The 16,645-nt window shown below is 49.3% G+C and overlaps 7 protein-coding genes across 7 annotated transcripts; 1 reads left to right on the top strand and 6 right to left on the bottom strand.

The window, feature by feature from the left end:
• Positions 1-622: 622 nt before the first annotated feature.
• On the bottom strand, positions 623-2,337 carry BCR38DRAFT_384 (uncharacterized protein). Its single transcript, XM_040857450.1, has 2 exons — positions 2,299-2,337; positions 623-2,154 (listed from the first exon to the last, which is right to left on the bottom strand). The coding sequence occupies exon 2, from the start codon at positions 2,072-2,074 to the stop codon at positions 671-673; it is 1,404 nt and encodes a 467-aa protein (XP_040720484.1). The 5' UTR covers positions 2,075-2,154; positions 2,299-2,337; the 3' UTR covers positions 623-670.
• An 872-nt stretch (positions 2,338-3,209) lies between these two features.
• BCR38DRAFT_331421 (acyltransferase family-domain-containing protein) lies at positions 3,210-4,745 on the bottom strand (the record flags this gene model as incomplete). The annotated part of the gene is made up of 1 exon (XM_040855051.1): positions 3,210-4,745. The coding sequence occupies one exon, from the start codon at positions 4,743-4,745 to the stop codon at positions 3,210-3,212; it is 1,536 nt and encodes a 511-aa protein (XP_040720483.1).
• Positions 4,746-6,189: 1,444 nt separating this feature from the next.
• Positions 6,190-7,524, top strand: BCR38DRAFT_331776 (family 32 glycosyltransferase; the record flags this gene model as incomplete). Its single annotated transcript, XM_040855091.1, has 1 exon — positions 6,190-7,524. The coding sequence occupies one exon, from the start codon at positions 6,190-6,192 to the stop codon at positions 7,522-7,524; it is 1,335 nt and encodes a 444-aa protein (XP_040720482.1).
• A 2,354-nt stretch (positions 7,525-9,878) lies between these two features.
• Positions 9,879-10,743, bottom strand: BCR38DRAFT_519407 (uncharacterized protein). Its single transcript, XM_040865133.1, has 2 exons — positions 10,157-10,743; positions 9,879-10,097 (listed from the first exon to the last, which is right to left on the bottom strand). Exons 1-2 carry the CDS (start codon positions 10,721-10,723, stop codon positions 10,071-10,073), a joined length of 594 nt encoding a protein of 197 aa, XP_040720481.1. The 5' UTR covers positions 10,724-10,743; the 3' UTR covers positions 9,879-10,070.
• Positions 10,744-11,695: 952 nt separating this feature from the next.
• On the bottom strand, positions 11,696-12,379 carry BCR38DRAFT_404030 (uncharacterized protein; the record flags this gene model as incomplete). The annotated part of the gene is made up of 1 exon (XM_040857805.1): positions 11,696-12,379. One exon carries the CDS (start codon positions 12,377-12,379, stop codon positions 11,696-11,698), a length of 684 nt encoding a protein of 227 aa, XP_040720480.1.
• Positions 12,380-15,089: 2,710 nt separating this feature from the next.
• Positions 15,090-15,947, bottom strand: BCR38DRAFT_325 (uncharacterized protein). Its single transcript, XM_040854808.1, has 2 exons — positions 15,347-15,947; positions 15,090-15,293 (listed from the first exon to the last, which is right to left on the bottom strand). The coding sequence occupies exons 1-2, from the start codon at positions 15,622-15,624 to the stop codon at positions 15,122-15,124; spliced, it is 450 nt and encodes a 149-aa protein (XP_040720479.1). The 5' UTR covers positions 15,625-15,947; the 3' UTR covers positions 15,090-15,121.
• BCR38DRAFT_319 (uncharacterized protein) lies at positions 15,948-16,626 on the bottom strand. The gene is made up of 2 exons (XM_040854749.1): positions 16,440-16,626; positions 15,948-16,375 (listed from the first exon to the last, which is right to left on the bottom strand). The coding sequence occupies exons 1-2, from the start codon at positions 16,571-16,573 to the stop codon at positions 16,018-16,020; spliced, it is 492 nt and encodes a 163-aa protein (XP_040720478.1). The 5' UTR covers positions 16,574-16,626; the 3' UTR covers positions 15,948-16,017.
• Positions 16,627-16,645: the final 19 nt, after the last annotated feature.

Raw genomic sequence — 16,645 nt, 5'->3', positions numbered from 1 at the left:
AACACGTTTTGGACCGAGATCTGTACATGTTGCCCTTTCGGTAAAGATAGTAGTGACGTGAACATACACAACATCCATCCTGATCGATACAGTATGCACCACTATTTTAGAGCGTCTTGCACGCTGGAATTAAATTCCAAATTTGATACACTTGAAATTTATCATCATGGAGCGTAAATCCGCCACGACCAGCCGTCATGAATGACTATACACCAAACCATGGAACCATAGTAGCAATCAAACAACCTCACCGTCAATTCACTCTCATAATTTAACATGCAGCAGGTCTTAGCGAGTAATCTGTCAATGCGAGGCCATCATTGAAACAATTGACCCACATTACATCCTATTCCTCAACCGAAATCTATAGCTCAAGTCTTTTGTGAAGCATGTTACTTAACAAATGACGAAGACGAGAATAAATGTATTAAATATTAAGGGCTCCCTCACTTAGTAGTTCATTGGCTCTGAAGTTGGAATGCGAGATCAGTCGTTTCAAATGAATTCGTTCCCTTGAGTGAGCTGACTACTCGCCGGCGTGGGCCTGTGCGATCTGAGTCCTCTACGTCTAGCACTTTACAACAAATTGCAGCACTGAGTTTCGAAACAAGCTGGAGAGAGCGGGGGTCCATTATTCTTCAATTTTCTATTAGTGTAGATTTACTGGGTATCATGAATCCGAACAAAGACCAAGCCCCTGGAAAATATCCCTGGCCACGATATCAATACCACCTGACCTCTCGTCCTCGACGCCAAATGCCAGGAACAGCACATCATCCAGAAAGCCGTGATACCTTTGCACCCTCGATTTCCAGCTCATGGATACGACGTAGAACATCTGCGACTGTGTCTCGCTGAGTGTCTCACGGCCGTGTATGTATATCGGCTTCTGCGAGATACCATATAGCTCAAACGGGGCACGCTGCTCGAACACCATGACATAGGGCCAATAAACGCTATGGAAGTCATAATACGTCTTGTGCTGGAATATGGTGAAGATGAAGGTGTTGGCGTCGGTCTGGACGCACGTCGGGTCAGCACGGTTGCAGAGCGTGATGGCGAGCGAGTTGGTCGCTTGGTGGACAGATTCCAGCTTAGGGGCCACCTTGGGCATGTATTTGGCCATGCACTTGTCGTCGTTGACACTAGCCAGGGGAGCAATGTCCAGGCCCGCTGACCCGTCGTCGGATAACTTAGCAAATACGCGCTTGGGGGCCACCTCATAGTGGGCGTAGGCCTGCTCCTCCCGGTCCCAGAAGATGAACCAATTCTTCTCGACGGCATTATAGGGCAGGGGACGTTGCAGCTCTGTGCCTAATCTGAACTGGTCCTGTTTGATCATGTCCAAGCCCCAAGGAACCAAGGCTCGCAGGTCTTGGACCCACTGGCCGAAGCAAGTGTGCAGTGAGTTGGAGCCGTACACGGTATAGGGCACCTTGGGCCCGAAAAATACACGAGCATCATGGGGACCGGTGTTGATCGCGAAAAAGGCCAGATCGCCATCGCACTTGTCTCCAACCGTGGCCGCGATGGGCAGGACGGTCGGGGGGTCAATACACTGCAGCACGTCGTCCAAGAAGGCGGCATTGCAAACCAGCTCAGTGAAGAAGGCGTGGGGTTCGTTGGGTCCGTTGAATTGCTGCGCAACAATGATCCACGTGTTCTCAAGTATGGGATGAGGGATGATGTTTGGGTTCATGGCCTGCTTGTCGCCGAACTTGATGGCAAAGTACTTGCGGTCCTTGGTCGAGACCGAGTAGACCTCATTATATGCGGATGAGGGCTCGAAGTCGCCGGGCCCAAACGTCTCGAATGATGATGGCAAATCAGGACCGGGAAATGTCGATGTGGACGGTGGTGATGGCCTGGAATTGGTGGCGAGTGTATCGAATGGGTTGTATCCCGGACTGGATTTGTCTGATATACCGTTGGCCTTGGACGAAAAGGTACTCTCGATCCAACCGCCGAGCCCAGATGGCAGCGCCGACTGGTCGAAGTAGAGTCTCAGACCTAGATACGCAAATATGAGGAGTGGTGCGACGAAGATGAGTCGTTTTGCGTCCCTGACCAACATTATCACGATTCACGATGAGACGGCCGGCTGAACACAAATCCGCGCTTGTTCGTTGACTGCTGCACTCTAAATTGTGACTGCTGCAGATGTCATCATCCCGAGCTTCAACAATGAGGAAAAATACTGAAGCTGTGCCGTCAGATAACAGACCAGGCAACAGGGAACAGGGGCTGGGGTGTGAAGCTGTGCCGCAACTTGAAGGTATAGCCCCCTCATACACGTACCCCTGTCAATATGTGAGGTCACTGTGTGGCCTGCAAATTAGTAAACGAGCAATTCGTAGAGATTGTAGTGTTGCAGGACTTGGGGATTCAGTTGGGATTCGACCCAATCAATTAATTTGCCTGATGAATTAAGTATAAGTGCGTAGCTAGAGGCCTAGGTTAGCGAAGCGAAGCTGACTTCACATGTGCCTTGGAGTTGGTCCCGCTAGAGAATTGATGGCGTGATGTGACTGGGACCGATTGACAACTTGGTGTCACTGAAGGAAGTTCTTGGGGGGCTCGGTAGGGATGAGATGGATCATGCTTGTCTGTAGCCCATTTAGGGTTGTAACTGCAATAGTTCAATTTTATTCTCCCCCTCACGACTCAGACTTACCCTAATAGGATAGCTGCCCCGACCCCAGACTCTGTGGCGAGGTGCCAGGATTACAACGTCATTGGCGACTCAATGCTAGCCAGCTAAAATAGTTGGCTTCCTCCTCAGCTCTCCGTGTTCACTGGTGTGTTCACGAGCTGTACGGCCGTTCAAAGGGCGCCCAAACTAGCCTAACACGCCACGTCTGGGCAAGTGGCATACGAGCAAGAGGCAAGAGGACTAGACGCGGGTAGAAACCGGCTTCTATGCAAGTCATGTAAGCCATGCAAGCCACGCTCAGATCCATTTTCACATGTTTCACGATTTGATACAGAAACTAATCCTCTGATGCAAGTGATTTGTTGATCTTCGCATCTAGACTAGATCAGAAAGACTGCATATGCATGGGTGGTCACTTGCATAGCGGCGAGAGCGAGGGGAACCGTTGAATCGTTCAATCGTGGAACTCTCTGGGCTCTGCCTGATGCATTCAGCACTGATGACTTGAACAAGACTGGAATTTTGGTACACATAGCTATCTAGGCAAATAGTTACTTTATTCCTTGACAGACCTTGCTTCCTTAGCTGGCGCAGCTGGTAACATTCTCTGGTACAGCCACTGCGCAAACTTGACACTAGGTTCATCAACCAGCCTCGTGACTATCTCGGCCACCCAGATAGTCAAGGGAAAAAGAACAAAGTGCGGAACGAGAAAGGACAACTCCATCCCCAGTGGCCCTGCCTTGGGGAGTTCCATCTTGTTGGCCCAATGATGGAGGTTGATCAGCTGCGTCTCCTGGTGCCACCCAGTCGACGTGTAAAGGCGATCTCCAATCGTCCACAGCACGGGTCCGTGGACAAGGTAAAGGGCAAAGGAGATGCGACCGAGGTACTGGCAGAAGCGCGTCTCGAAGAAACCCTTGAGGCAGCGCACCCTTGGTATTGCCGCCACGAGGAAGTTGGCGGCGAAGAAAAGGTAAAACCACTTGTAGTCAAAAACGGCCTGCGGCTTGAGCAAGGACAGATAGTACCATCCACGCTGCCGGCTCAGGTGATCGACGTCTTGATTGAGAGAAGGCACGCCGCCGAGGTAGAAGCCGATGACCAGGAGGTGGTAATAGATGAACTTCTTGTAAGGCTCCAGCTTTGTTAGGGCCAGGGGCAATTGCTGTTTCGCAGCCAACAAGTCCAGATCGCACATCAGCATGCCCGAGATGAATAAGGCGCAGTACCACGCGTCCGTGATATACATGAAGTAGAAGATCAGTGCGCACTGGCACCACAACCTGGCGTTCTTGGAGATTCGGGAAAAGGCCAAGAGACAGGTGTAGATGACGATAGAGCCCCTGAACTCGATGGGAATTGACCACAGGTGGAAGTTGTACGTAAACCAGGGTAGGCCACCCTCCTTGAAGACGAAGCTGAAGTTCTTGAGCTCGAGGTACCACCACCACACCTCATCAAGCCACTTGCCCTTGGGCTCCGCACCACAGACCCACAGATCTAGCGCGTGCCAGGAGCTCATGTAGACGAACGTCGTAACAATGAGCGGTATGAAGAGGCGGAGCCAGCGTCTGAACAGCGCCGACGCGAGGTTGTCGCCCAATTTGACGTGCTCTCTCTCCTGGATCAAGCTCAAAGGCTTGGTCGAGAGCACGTAACCGGAGATGACGAAGAACGTGGACACGGCGTAGTGTCCACCCGTGAAAAAGAGGCGAACGCCAGGAAGGGCGGCAAAATGATAGTGGCCATCATATCCAAAACCATTTTCGAAGAGGTGGTTCTGGTGTGTGCCCTCATGCGCCCATAGCTGATGGTGATGGATGTAGACCAGGAGAGCCGCGAAGCCCCTGAGACCATCGAGGTAAGCAGTCTTCCTGAGCTTCTCCGGTCCTGGAGCAGACTTTGGCCAGAACGGTGACATGATACGCCAGACCAACGATGTCGTCACGTATAGACCTCGCTTCGTACGCAAGCGAGCTTGGGTAGCGGGCTTCCAGGTGGGCTTCCAGGCGGGCTCCCAAGAGGCCAGGTTGGCTTCTATATCATCCCCAATTCCTATTTCAATGAGTTCCTCATGTTGATTAGACATCTTCTCTTCTAAGTAGGTGGTGATCTGGAGGGGTGCTGGCAGCTTCTTGGTCGGCTTGCCTGTATCAGCAGCAGCAGCAGCATCCGCCGCGGGTGGGCTTTCTTCCGATAATATCAGCGTCAGGGGTTGAGGTTTGGTCGGCTCAATACTGTCCGCCGGTGACACTTGTGGTGAATTCTCCGCGACTTCCTTGACAGAGTCCATACACTAGCGGGGGAGACTGCATATGTTAAAGAACACGAATCGGCTCCGATAAGACCGTCACAAGTTGAGCTGGCTCAGCTGGGCGCACTGATTTTCCACGATTCAGGCGAAACTTGGCTATCAGTCAGCGACAGACTAGATGAGATGAAGCTGCCACAACTGGGTTCGAGAAGCACCGGAAACTTTCACAAGCCGGATGAGGCCACCAAATGAAGGATTCCGAAGCGAGATCAATTGTATGTGGAGGTATGCAGGGTGTTGAGGTTGCTGATTGGCAGGTATGCGCAGTGTCCTGCACCAGCCCCCCTCCCTAGATCATAGGGGAACGATGGCAAGGGTGGGGTGATGGCGCGACTAGTGTTGAAGACAACGTGAGGGGAAAATATCGGGCTGTGATAACAAACCGATGTTGCCGCTTGGTTGGTCACAGCCACTCTTACCGTGATAGATGGCAAATGAGAAGTTGTGGAAACATAGTGAGAGCCGGCCCACACAAAGCTTAGCATAATTGCCTGTGGATTTCGGTAACATGTGAATGGTGACATTCAAGGGCTGGGTAGGGTTTGATCCGGTGCAGTCCCGGATTGGCCACTTCCCCGGGTTCCTGACGGGGCTTATCCAGCTACCATGTCAGCGATCTACATTAGGGGCGCCTCCGTCTGGGGGCCCGCCTAAATCCACTTTGGCTATACTACCGGCGCTAGCGCGGTGCTATTTTCCATATTCTTTCGCGTCTGCAACGGCGGGAATACGAGTACACCCACGCCGACTTGCGCCCAAGTCTAGGAAAAGTTGCGGTGGCAGCCAAATAGCTTTCAATAAGGGAGCATCCCAGTGAAATCATGAACACATAGCTCGAGGCGAGGGAAACACAAGAGGCGCTTACTTACTCATGTTCCCCTGTCTGCATGTTCTCGGCGATCAATTCGTTCTGCCAATTACGACGGATGCCGACTGGCCTGCCTTGGTCTCCATGGTCACATCGATGATGTCGAGCCCAGGGTTTTGATAGGATAGTGCCTTGAACTCTGTTCCATCCCGAGCTGGTTTGATAGATCGTCTGTCACCCATATCCAGCATTGGGACCAAGCACCCTTTGTCCAAAGCCTGGCTGTAAAATTGGGCGAACACCCACTGTTTCCCTAAATTCAGATCGCATCTAATTTGGTTTTCCAACTCTTGACATTTCGTCTCAAGTTATTTCGATGCGACTGTGCTTTCAGAGACATCATTTGTTGTCATGATGAATTCCCCCTTGTCGCCCTTGTCGCCTAGGCTGGCATCGTCGACCGCTAAGTTAAGAAACCGTGTACCGACGCAGGTGCGAAGACTAATACCCATATACGCCTTGTGTCTTTGTATTATCCTCGTCATTCTTAATGCGGATATACTACCGTCGCCCCACAAACCCAATGTCTTCAAGCGCCGTGCGGCCTCGCTAAAGCCCCTGAAGGGACACGATGGAACTGGGTTTCCCAAGAAGATATGGCAAAGCTGGAAGACGGACCCGTTCTCCTTTGAGGCGCGAGATCTCAACACGGCGCGAACCTGGACCTTGAAGAATCCCGAGTACAGGTACGAAGTATTGACCGACTACAACGATCTGGGCTATGTGGAGGAGCACTTTGGCCCGGGTGGCTTCAACCGCATGGATATTGTCGAGATGTACCGCACAGTCAATGCCACCATTATCAAGGCAGACCTGCTGCGCTACCTCATCATGTACGCAGAGGGTGGTGTATACGCCGACATTGACGTGGAAGACCTCCGACCCGTCCGCAAATTCATCCCCGAGAGATACGATGAAGCGGACATCGACATGGTCATCGGCATCGAGATTGACCAACCCGACTTCAAGGACCACCCTATTCTCGGCAAGAAGTCGCAGTCTTTCTGCCAGTGGACCTTCATGGCAAAACCGCGACAACCCGTCATGCTGAAGTTGGTCGAGAACATCATGGCATGGCTCAACGACATTTCTTATCAACAAGGTGTCCCCGTTGGCGAAATTGTCCTCAGTTTCGATGAAGTCATCAGTGGCACCGGCCCCTCAGCCTTCACCATTGCCATGCTCGAGGACATGAACAAAAACAACCACGGGCCCAAGATAACGTGGCAAGACTTCCACGAGCTTGACGAGTCCAAGGTCGTCAGCCGCATCCTCGTTCAGAACGTCGAGGTCTTTGCGGCCGGTCAGGGGCACTCCGACTCGGGCAACCACAACAGCCGGGGCGCACTGGTGAAGCACCATTACCACGCGTCAAACTGGCCCAGCCGGCATGCACGTTTCGCCCACCCCGTGTATGGAGAAGTGGAGCGGTGTAACTGGAATGTCGAATGCGTGAAAAAATGGGATGCAGACGTGGCTGCCTTTGCCGAGTTGTCACCCGAAGAGCAACAGCAAAAGATGGCCGAGCCCAAGCCAGATCTCTTAGCACCTGGATTTCCTGCTTTACCTGCATTCCCCCCTGCACAGCTCCCCGCGGCATCCCCACCTGCCCCGGAGGCACCGGATTTGCCAATCATACCCGAGTTACCAGCAGCGCCTGCAGCACCCGCTGAAATCAAGGTATGAAAACCTAGGAAGCATGAAAGGATTACTTCATCATCACTTATTGATCGAGTCCGAATTGGTTCACAACGAAATCTTCCACCTCATAAGTATAAAGCTTTCTTGAACCGTTGGATAGCTACTAAGGGATGTGAAGAAGAGGAAGAATATATACGACGTAATGCGACATGTTGCAAAGTGCCGATCCTGGAGTTTGGTTATTATAAGGAAGCAGGCTGATTTTGGGCTAAGTCAGTTTTTAGTTAGTCACTTAGATATGGGTAGTTGGTCTTCAAGGTTGCGGATATAAAAGGTGAAGCTGCAGCTTGCATTAAGGTGGCCGGTCTACGAACAACACGGACGGATATACCCTTAGGTGGCGGTAGAAAGTCTCGTATATATGCAACCAAAATTTATGGTTCATCATCTAATAACCACCTTAATCCTCCTAACATATGCCAAAGGTTCTTCTGATCGTCGAGTTTCGGTGCTATCTTAACTACACTAGGCATAGAGATTGGATAAAGCTGCCCGCTTAGTGCGAGTGCATATGGGGTGTGAATTGTTGTATTGGGAAAGGTTGGCCAGGTCAGTTATTCTGGCCTAGCAGAGCTATTTTATAGCTCTTATCTTATCAATAGCTACAAGGTCACCCCCTGGGGTCACGTATCACCGCTATCTCTTAGCTTGAACATTAAGCTTTGCGTATTGTGTCGCTGTTTCATACGCTGAAGAAGCAGGAGTTAGTGCCGCCGTCTCTTGTTCTAACTAAAATGAATGTTAAGTTGATATTATAATGTGTAGATGTCACGAAGTACTTAGTTATACCTATACAGTGTAGACACTATATTGCATCTGCATAATAGTAAAAGAATACCTAACCGTATTAACTATATTTTTACATGTACCCCATTTTGCAGGGAAATTATACGCCTTAACAATAACGCGTATCTTATTCACTTCGTAATTACTCTATAACTATATGTAAAATAGTCAATCTAGTAATTATAATCCGGACGATTCTAGGTCGTGAATTGAACGCGCTCAAGAGCTTGTCTATCGGGGCTATTACCTAGCTTAAATTAATAAGACTTTAGGTAGCCTATACCTATCTTAAGCTAGGTATATGCCGCGTAGGTGGCCTTGGGTGTAGTAGGGTCTAGAAAGTCCTCAGTAGAGAATTTAGAAGAATATCGGGTTATTCTCCAGAGAGAGTTTAGTCCTCTAGTTTTCTTCCCTCTGTCCTCTCTTGAAGTCTCTTCCCTCTATATGTTCTTCCACTTCTCTAATACCTTAGCTCTAAGCTCGCCGCAGCAGGCGGACTGATGCGTGCACCTAGGGGGGAGGATGCTATAATGCAGCAGTGCGCAACGTTATATATAGTATCTAATTGAATGGGATTCACCTAAGCAGTGGGTCCCCCTACCTTTTCGTATCAAATGGTAGCATCTCTTCCGTTGTTTGGTCAAACGGTCGCATGGTCGATTTGGTAGGGTTTAGGACTCATGGCCACCAAGTCCGCACCGCATCCGGCGAATGGCTGTCGCGCCCTGACGAACAGACCACTATAGGGGTAGTACCGGGTTCAATTCCCGGCGGAAGCACCAAACCACTTGGGGAGGATTACGGACCTACTCTGGCAATAAGACCTGTGAGCGATAAGCCCATTGAGGACAATGGTTGCAATTGACCAGACCCCGGCACTTGATGCGTGCACCTAGGGGGGAGGATGTTATAATGCAGCAGTGCGCAACGTTATAGTATCTAATTGAATGGGATTCACCTAACCAGTGGGTCCCCCTACCTTTTCGTATCACGGACTCAAGTTCATCTAGCTCATTTTGAAGTCATTGAACAAGCGGACTTATCTGAGAAAGCGGTATCAAGATCTACCCATTGAGCAATCCGTAAGTGATCTTGGCAGGCTTTTCCTCTTGGCCAATGCCGAGATACTGAAGGACAACTCAAAACTGCCATCACTTACGGATTTACCCTTTCTCGACACCGCCTTACGGTCTCGAGATCTATTTACACGAATGGAGATAGTTTGGGTGAAGATAGGTGGGTGTGGCAGATATTCTAATGCAGAATTTTCGAGTCATTATAACTCTTTCTAATGTACTGGGGATTAGCCACACCAGAACGCGGCTCTATGTTACGGACGCAGCCACATGGTGTACCGAGTAGGTGAAGCCAATAATGAGATATTCCATTATCAATTTCAGGAAAACCTGAAGCTCACAATCTCAAGTCATATTTGGACGACATAAGTATTGAGGAATTGAAATAAGATCCATCGAGGGACGGTGCCCCAGGAAATAGTAGTCCTTCCTTTTCGCTCGTTGGTCCATGTTTAAAGGGTACGTAAGTGCGATGGCGCTCTGCAACACTAGGAACTGTCGGTGACATATGGTCATGCAGAAACGGTGAAGGGAATGGTTACTGGCGGCGAGGCTGCATATTTCCAGATGTCGGCGACGCTGGCAGCAAACCGAGCCGTTTGAACAATCTCCACCCCTGTCAAGCAAACTTAAAATGTACGTGGAAATTCAATCAAACGCATTATGACCCTAGCTATCCAAATCCACTGATGCGACCTGGTTTACGTTAGTGAGTATAGACACCAAGGGTTGCTCTGCCACCGCAGTTCACGTACCTCTGCGATGTTGCGCACTTGGGTGACTTGAGTTTTGGTAAGGTCTGCTTTCCAAAAGTCGATTCCTCCCGCATCCCCGACGGGAGCCATCAAAATTGAACGTCTTCCGACGATGCTGGAGAGCTTCTCATATATGCAACTGGTTTGATCGTCATCGTAGCCATTCTTTGGCCGAATGAAGTACAGCCTTGTGACGGTTTCAGGTACAGAAGGATTGTCCAGCTCGCTGAAGTCGACTTTGTCGATGTGAGGAATGTCCCATGGAATGGACAAAGCGCTGAGGTCAAAGTCAATGGCGGGGACCATTGATTTCATAGCTGAGATCTCGTTCGCCGTGTTACTAGATGATGAGGCGGTTGACAGCATCGATTGGCTCTGGGGCTGATTGCGGGACTGGTAGCTCGGGCCGGCGTCATACCCTGTGTGGGCGGACTGCGCGGAAGGGGGTCTGTGGGTATATTTGCCTTTCATGTTCTTCGAACTGTATTCTACGAAAAGGTTAAGCAGAGAGAAATCAAAGCAAGGCCAGATCTTCATATATAAGGAGAGTGTGAAGTGACGTTGCATGAAAGATGAAAGGGGTCGGCATTGCCCCGGGTGCCCACCTTTAATGGGGGCAAGTGGACACAGCGGTAGAGCAGTCTGCCAAGGGTATAAGGGGACCGCAATCCATATGGTCTCATACGACCTGACTCAGCAAGTCAGCTAAACGAGTATCGAGGTAAAAGGACGGAGTAATTTTCACATACCCGACTGTGAGTCCACCCAAGGTACCTTAGCTATACCTAGTGAGTATCGACATCGTACGTCGAAGACAGTACTCACGAGAATGACGGAAAACAGTGCACTCGCGTAGGAATCACCAAGTGTACTTGTCTACCACACTAGAGTATCGGGCTATTTCATATTATTCCTCCCTTACCACGCTGTTCATTCTGTCTTCTGCTTAGCATACTACACCAGTTCAATACACCCATCAAAGTATTTTACTGTAGCATCACATGCAGAGTTGGGTGTCTACATCCCTGGAGTCTTTATAGTTCCATCTATCGACCCAATCCCACTCCTCATCGTTTTCAATTCTACCAGCCCAGCACTGTACAAAGAGTTCACCATTGCATCTAGCCAACTCCCTGCATTCCATTTACCCACCATCTTTAATCGACATCCATGACCTGTTCCTTCGCGCCTAAACGTACTCACTAGGATGCAAATATTCTCAGACAAAGAACACACCCACCGCCTCATGATAACCTCGGCAACCCACCTCTCGAGCACCAGGAAACCTAAAAACATGACCAGAAAGATCTGCGGACCAAACTGCACCCCTGAGTCATACATCGAAAGCAAGCAAGATAAAAGAAATAGCCGCCGTGTACATCTTACCATAACTAGACAGAATCCGCCACCGCGCCCCGGCCAAGATGAGTATCCGAGCATGTATAAACGAGCCTTGGATCCTGACGGAAGCACAATGTGATCTTACCCCAAGAAGTCGTGGTCCCCCAAACAGCATCGGGTTCTGAGCAGACTGGAAAATCAGAAACCGCTCAGGGTAAACACCACCCTCATCGTAGATTGCGCATGCAACGTCGACCGCACAATAATACCGTCGCCCTTGGGTCTGTCCTTCAAGGGACGGTACCTCAGCCCACGCTGTAAGAGCATCGAAGCTACATCAAGTAAACCAGGAACAATGTCGGAACTGTTGCTCGAATGCGGAAAAGCAGCTTGGATGGCGTGAAACCGGACGAATTCGAAGAGGGCAGACGCGATGTGCAGAAGCAGAACAATTTCCACTGTTTTGTATGGGCCTTCGAGGGCGCGACGAACTAGAAGGTGGGCTTGTCGGAGAAGAGAAGGGCGAACGAGGTGAAAATGTCGACGAATTGGAGGTTGGGGGTGAAGATAGTCAGAGTGAAATAGGGGGTTATGGCCCTGCTGGGCAGAAACGCTGGGGTGTCTTGGGGAGACAGGACAGGAAAGGACAGGACATATCAGGGCTAGATACACGAGGAATAGAGTAACGGCCTTGTTCGACCGAACCCAGCATTGCGGGATGCCAGACTCTTTCCCCGGACTTGTAGGGGTGCTAGTAGGTACTACAGCTCTGTATGGCGGAATGCCACTGTTGCTGGACTCGAGAGTATTCTGGTTGCTTAAATTTTGACCCCAACTCTGCCATTCTTGCCTTCTGAAGTTGGACAAGTTTGAAGTTTCCATGTTGAAGGCGTGGAACCAACCTGCACCCGCGGTAAAGGTTCTTGTTAGGCAACCTTGGTGGGCTTTGCTAAGACCACCAAGGTTACCACATGACTTAGCCCTTTGGGACTAAGTCCAACCTTTGTGCTCCATAGGACTAGATAGAATGTCATGCTTTTACAACCTCACAAATCTTTGACCACCTTTGCGTGTAACAGTTCTGCTGTCTACGTATAGCCTGCTTTGTATACAACGTGTACCCACCGAGCATAAACTGACCAGGTATAAGAACGGTCTAACCCAGTTACAAAACCTAAGTTCTTATCAAAAGTTCAGCAGGTACGCAAACATAACGCGCTTCGGTCAACATATGTTGAACTTGAATGTAAGCTTTATTAACTATCTAGTAACAGTACGCTTAAGGTTCCTATCCTGAAAGAAGACTTCGTCGTCCTTTCTATCTGAAAGAGAGTAAAAGGAATCGCGGTTATCTTAGGTGTAGTGTGACATATTAAGTATAATATTATCATATAACGTACCCCACAAGCAAGTTGGCCACACAAGCAAGTTGGCCACACAAGCAAGTTGGCCACTTTTTCTTGGCACCGTATGAATAACTTCAATAACTTAACTAAACTAAAAAATAATAATTCAAACTAATCGGAATCCTCTTCCTCGTACGTATCTTTATCATTCTCACAAGTACGAGCATTATGTCCGGGCTCTCCGCAGATCCTACAGCGCCGTCGGCGTGGTTCGGCCGGTCTCGTACGACGACGACTTACACGTATATCATCCTCTAGCTGCTGTTCAATATCCCGTTGAGACTGTAAGTCCTGAGCGTCTCGTAAACTAAGAGATCCTCCATCTTGTAGCTGTCGATTGTGAGTCCTTCGACGACGGCTTAGCTCTTGATTGGCCTTCCGAAGTGTAGTAACCTCATCTTCAAGTAAAACTAACCGATGCATAACAGCCGTCGCACCACGTGAAAATTGGTCAATAGCCGTAAGTATTGTCGTCGGGGAGCTATTCCGATGCTGTACGATTCTGTTTTTAACGTATTCAGACTGGGATTGCGCCTCGGTTGGGTTATTTGGAGTCTTTGATTCCCAGATTAAGGGGGCGCCAGACGAGCTCCCAGGAGGTGTAGGCGTATGTAACTTAATATCCAGCTGTGAAATCACATATTCCGGGTCGTACGGAATAAGTCCTGTCCCCCTGAAACCTGCCTGGATATTCGACTTACTTATAGTCGTACGATACGCCCTACAGAATGCCGAAAAGAAATTCTCCTTCGAGATATGGGTTATATGCGCCCGTATTAGGTCTTCAATTTCTTTGCCGTACGACCTTTTCAAAGCCCTAAAACAGCCTAAATCGAGAGGCTGGAGCTTATGTGACGAATGAGCAGGCATACTAAGTGTAATAATAGTATGCTCTTTGCAATATAGCTCGAAGTCAGTCGAGTGGTGGCTCTCATGCCCGTCGAGGATAAGAAGACGATAAACACCCTTCGTACGATCCTTCGTATAGCGATCAAAGTGCTGAATCCAGTCTACGCCTCGCTCATTTGTTGTCCAACCGTTTTTGGTTACAGCGATTACCCAATCGGACGGGAATGGGCTATTCTCGTACCAGGATAAGAGGTGGTTTTGACCCGCGACAATAATATACGGCGGGATAGCCCAGCCGGACGAATTAATACCCTGGATTACTGTAGCCCATTATAGATTGCCTTGTTGGACTGTACGAGGCCTTCCGCGTCGTTCGGCTTGTAACTACCATCTCGGATGAAATTAAGCCCATCGCGAACCCTATCTCGTCGAAGTTATAGATATCCGCCTCTTGGATACCATATTTCGCAATTGTATTTCGTACGAGCGTAAACCACGCGCGATACGCGTCAGGGTCTTCGCAATAGGCTCGTTGGTAGTCGATTCTTCGATTAAAACGCGTCCGAAGGTCTGGTTGTCGTCGTACGAAGTTCGAGGCCCAGTTGACGCCGACGCGTCCAGCGCCACGGTCACGGAGCAGTCGGTTAGCCATAGCTTCAACACCATGGAGCCGGGGAGGAAATGATGGCAAATCTAGGTCAAGTATGTATTGTACGACCGCTAACTCTTCTGATTCCGTAAGCTTATGACTAGATTGTCGAGTATCGCGTCGAGATAGTAGTCCGCGTTTTCGGTTAGCTAGAGTTGTACGAGGGACATTGTAGAGTTGGGCAGCGCGTCGGATGCTTAATTCGGGTTTCGATTGAAGCGCCTGACACGCTCGAATCATGTCGCTTTCTTTCCAATTCGATCCCATCTTGGTATGTGTAAAGATGTTAATTAAAAGGTTGTTCGTAAGGTGCCAAGAAAAAGTGGCCAACTTGCTTGTGTGGCCAACTTGCTTGTGTGGCCAACTTGCTTGTGGGGTACGTTAGCGTTTTATTATTACTCGAGCCCGTTACCGTAGTCGGGTTGAAAAGCTCCTTATAATATATGTTCTACATATACGGTTAATATCTTCCTAATTTCAATTAGCTTTCACGCGATTAGGTTTCATATATGTGGATCCAAATCAGAGGATCTGATTGGCTACATCATTGCTCTTAAGCAACATTTCGTAGCTTCGGAAATAGCTGAGCTTTCTAGAAAAAACACCATCAAAAGAGATCTGAACCACACAACTGACTTGGCACGAAATCAATCCTGATATTCGTGACCTGAGTCCTGTGAGGTCAGATCGACCAGGATACACATATATAGCACTATTATATCATATATCTAATATATGTGCATCATATGTTAGATAATAAAGATATGCTGTTATTTTACCCGCTATCGGTGGTGACAAAAGGCTACCTGAGTGAAAACTTTCCGTACCACTGTCGGATAAGTTCAACATATGTTGAACCTCGGAGCGCATTATGTTTTGAGTACCTGCTGAACTTTTGCCAAGAACTTAGGTTTTGTACCTGGTCGGGAAAAACGTCGTACCCACCTGCCAAAGATAGAACCCAGTTTGAATGATTTTTGTGACGGATAGGTTCGCCTCTGGCCCATGGCTATCGGACCGAAACACGATTGCGGGGGAGACCATGGCCGAGGAGGTGACAGAATAAACGGCGCCATAAGGGTGTAATAAAATGGTAGCTCGAAACTCCAGTTTTGTAGGCTAGGGCTAACTTGATCATGTTCAATTCGTCGTCCAGTTAATGGCCAACTGCAGTCAACGCCAACTAAGACATGAAGGTTCGTAGTGGCGTAGAGCTCCTGCATGTCCGAAAGTGGAAAGTGGCAGAACAACGTGGGAGCCGAAAGTGAAAAGATTAATGGCAGAGCCTGGGCTAAATCTGTCGGAGATATGTTTCTTTTGATGACCGAGTCGCTTTCATGTCTTAAGTATTGAGAAATTGGGCACGAAGGAGCCGAGTGACGTTGACAGTGGGAGCCAGTTCACAATACTCCGCCACTACTTGACCCCAGATTGCTCACAACCTCTACACCACGCGGCAAATTTACGATATCTTCTCAAACTAACCCATTCACCAATCAGTAACTTGGAAGCCGCAGGCACACGGCATGGCCAGTTGACGCGCGCTCTATTCATCATGACGTCGTTAGACTCAATGCCTGGCGCATCGCCATCCAACGCACCGCAATGCCAGCGAGCTAGTTGGGCCGCAAGTGCGCAAGAGCAACGGCTGGGGGTTGAGAGTATAGATTGTTGGCAGTGCGAATTTTCGGCAATGATTTATCTAAACAATAGATGCAGGGCTCAAGGATCGTGAATTCCACATGCGAAGATGAGGAAACAAATGCAGCATGACCACGGCCGGTATTGTTGGTGTGGGTTCCGAGATGACACAGTAACTCCGAGCAATAACCGCAACGGGATGCATAACCAGTGTTTGTTGCCCTCCAAATGTCCGCATTCTGTATTTCAACTTTCGTCTCAGGGGTGTGTAGTAGGTGTGGTCTGATGTACGATGCCCCCTTGTGGATTGCCGTTAAGACCGGTTTTGGCCAACTGCGACAGGTCAGCCTGTCCAGCAGAGAGGTCCATATCTCTTATTGATGGGTAATTGACATACCGATCCACGGTGCCTGACGTGAGCGCATCTGCAAAACGATGCAATGATGCCAATATTGGACCAACAACAGGACTGGGTTGCAAGGGAAAATTACTCGTCGACTTTCCATGCGTCCAAGGCCGACACAGCGCCATTGCGATACGCACGATGCGGTGCTAAGTTTTAGGGGCATCATCACAACGCCTGACGTAGAAGTAGAGCTCCAC

Source organism: Pseudomassariella vexata, assembly GCF_002105095.1.
Source record: "Pseudomassariella vexata strain CBS 129021 chromosome Unknown BCR38scaffold_1, whole genome shotgun sequence".
Classification (NCBI taxonomy): Eukaryota; Fungi; Ascomycota; class Sordariomycetes; order Amphisphaeriales; family Pseudomassariaceae; genus Pseudomassariella; species Pseudomassariella vexata.
The sequence above is the reverse complement of the archived record's forward strand: the minus strand, read 5'-3'. Positions and strand labels throughout refer to the sequence as shown.

Coding starts and splice junctions, on each gene's coding strand:
- BCR38DRAFT_384 (XM_040857450.1), bottom strand. CDS start 2,074: ATGTTGGTCAGGGACGCAAAACGACTCATCTTCGTCGCACCACTCCTC.
- BCR38DRAFT_319 (XM_040854749.1), bottom strand. CDS start 16,573: ATGGCGCTGTGTCGGCCTTGGACGCATGGAAAGTCGACGAGTAATTTT. Junction 16,376..16,439: donor ACGTCAGGCACCGTGGATCG/GTATGTCAATTA, acceptor GACCTGTCGCAG/TTGGCCAAAACCGGTCTTAA.
- BCR38DRAFT_325 (XM_040854808.1), bottom strand. CDS start 15,624: ATGCAGGAGCTCTACGCCACTACGAACCTTCATGTCTTAGTTGGCGTT. Junction 15,294..15,346: donor CTGGGTTCTATCTTTGGCAG/GTGGGTACGACG, acceptor TCTTGGCAAAAG/TTCAGCAGGTACTCAAAACA.
- BCR38DRAFT_519407 (XM_040865133.1), bottom strand. CDS start 10,723: ATGCAACGTCACTTCACACTCTCCTTATATATGAAGATCTGGCCTTGC. Junction 10,098..10,156: donor AAGTGCGCAACATCGCAGAG/GTACGTGAACTG, acceptor AACGTAAACCAG/GTCGCATCAGTGGATTTGGA.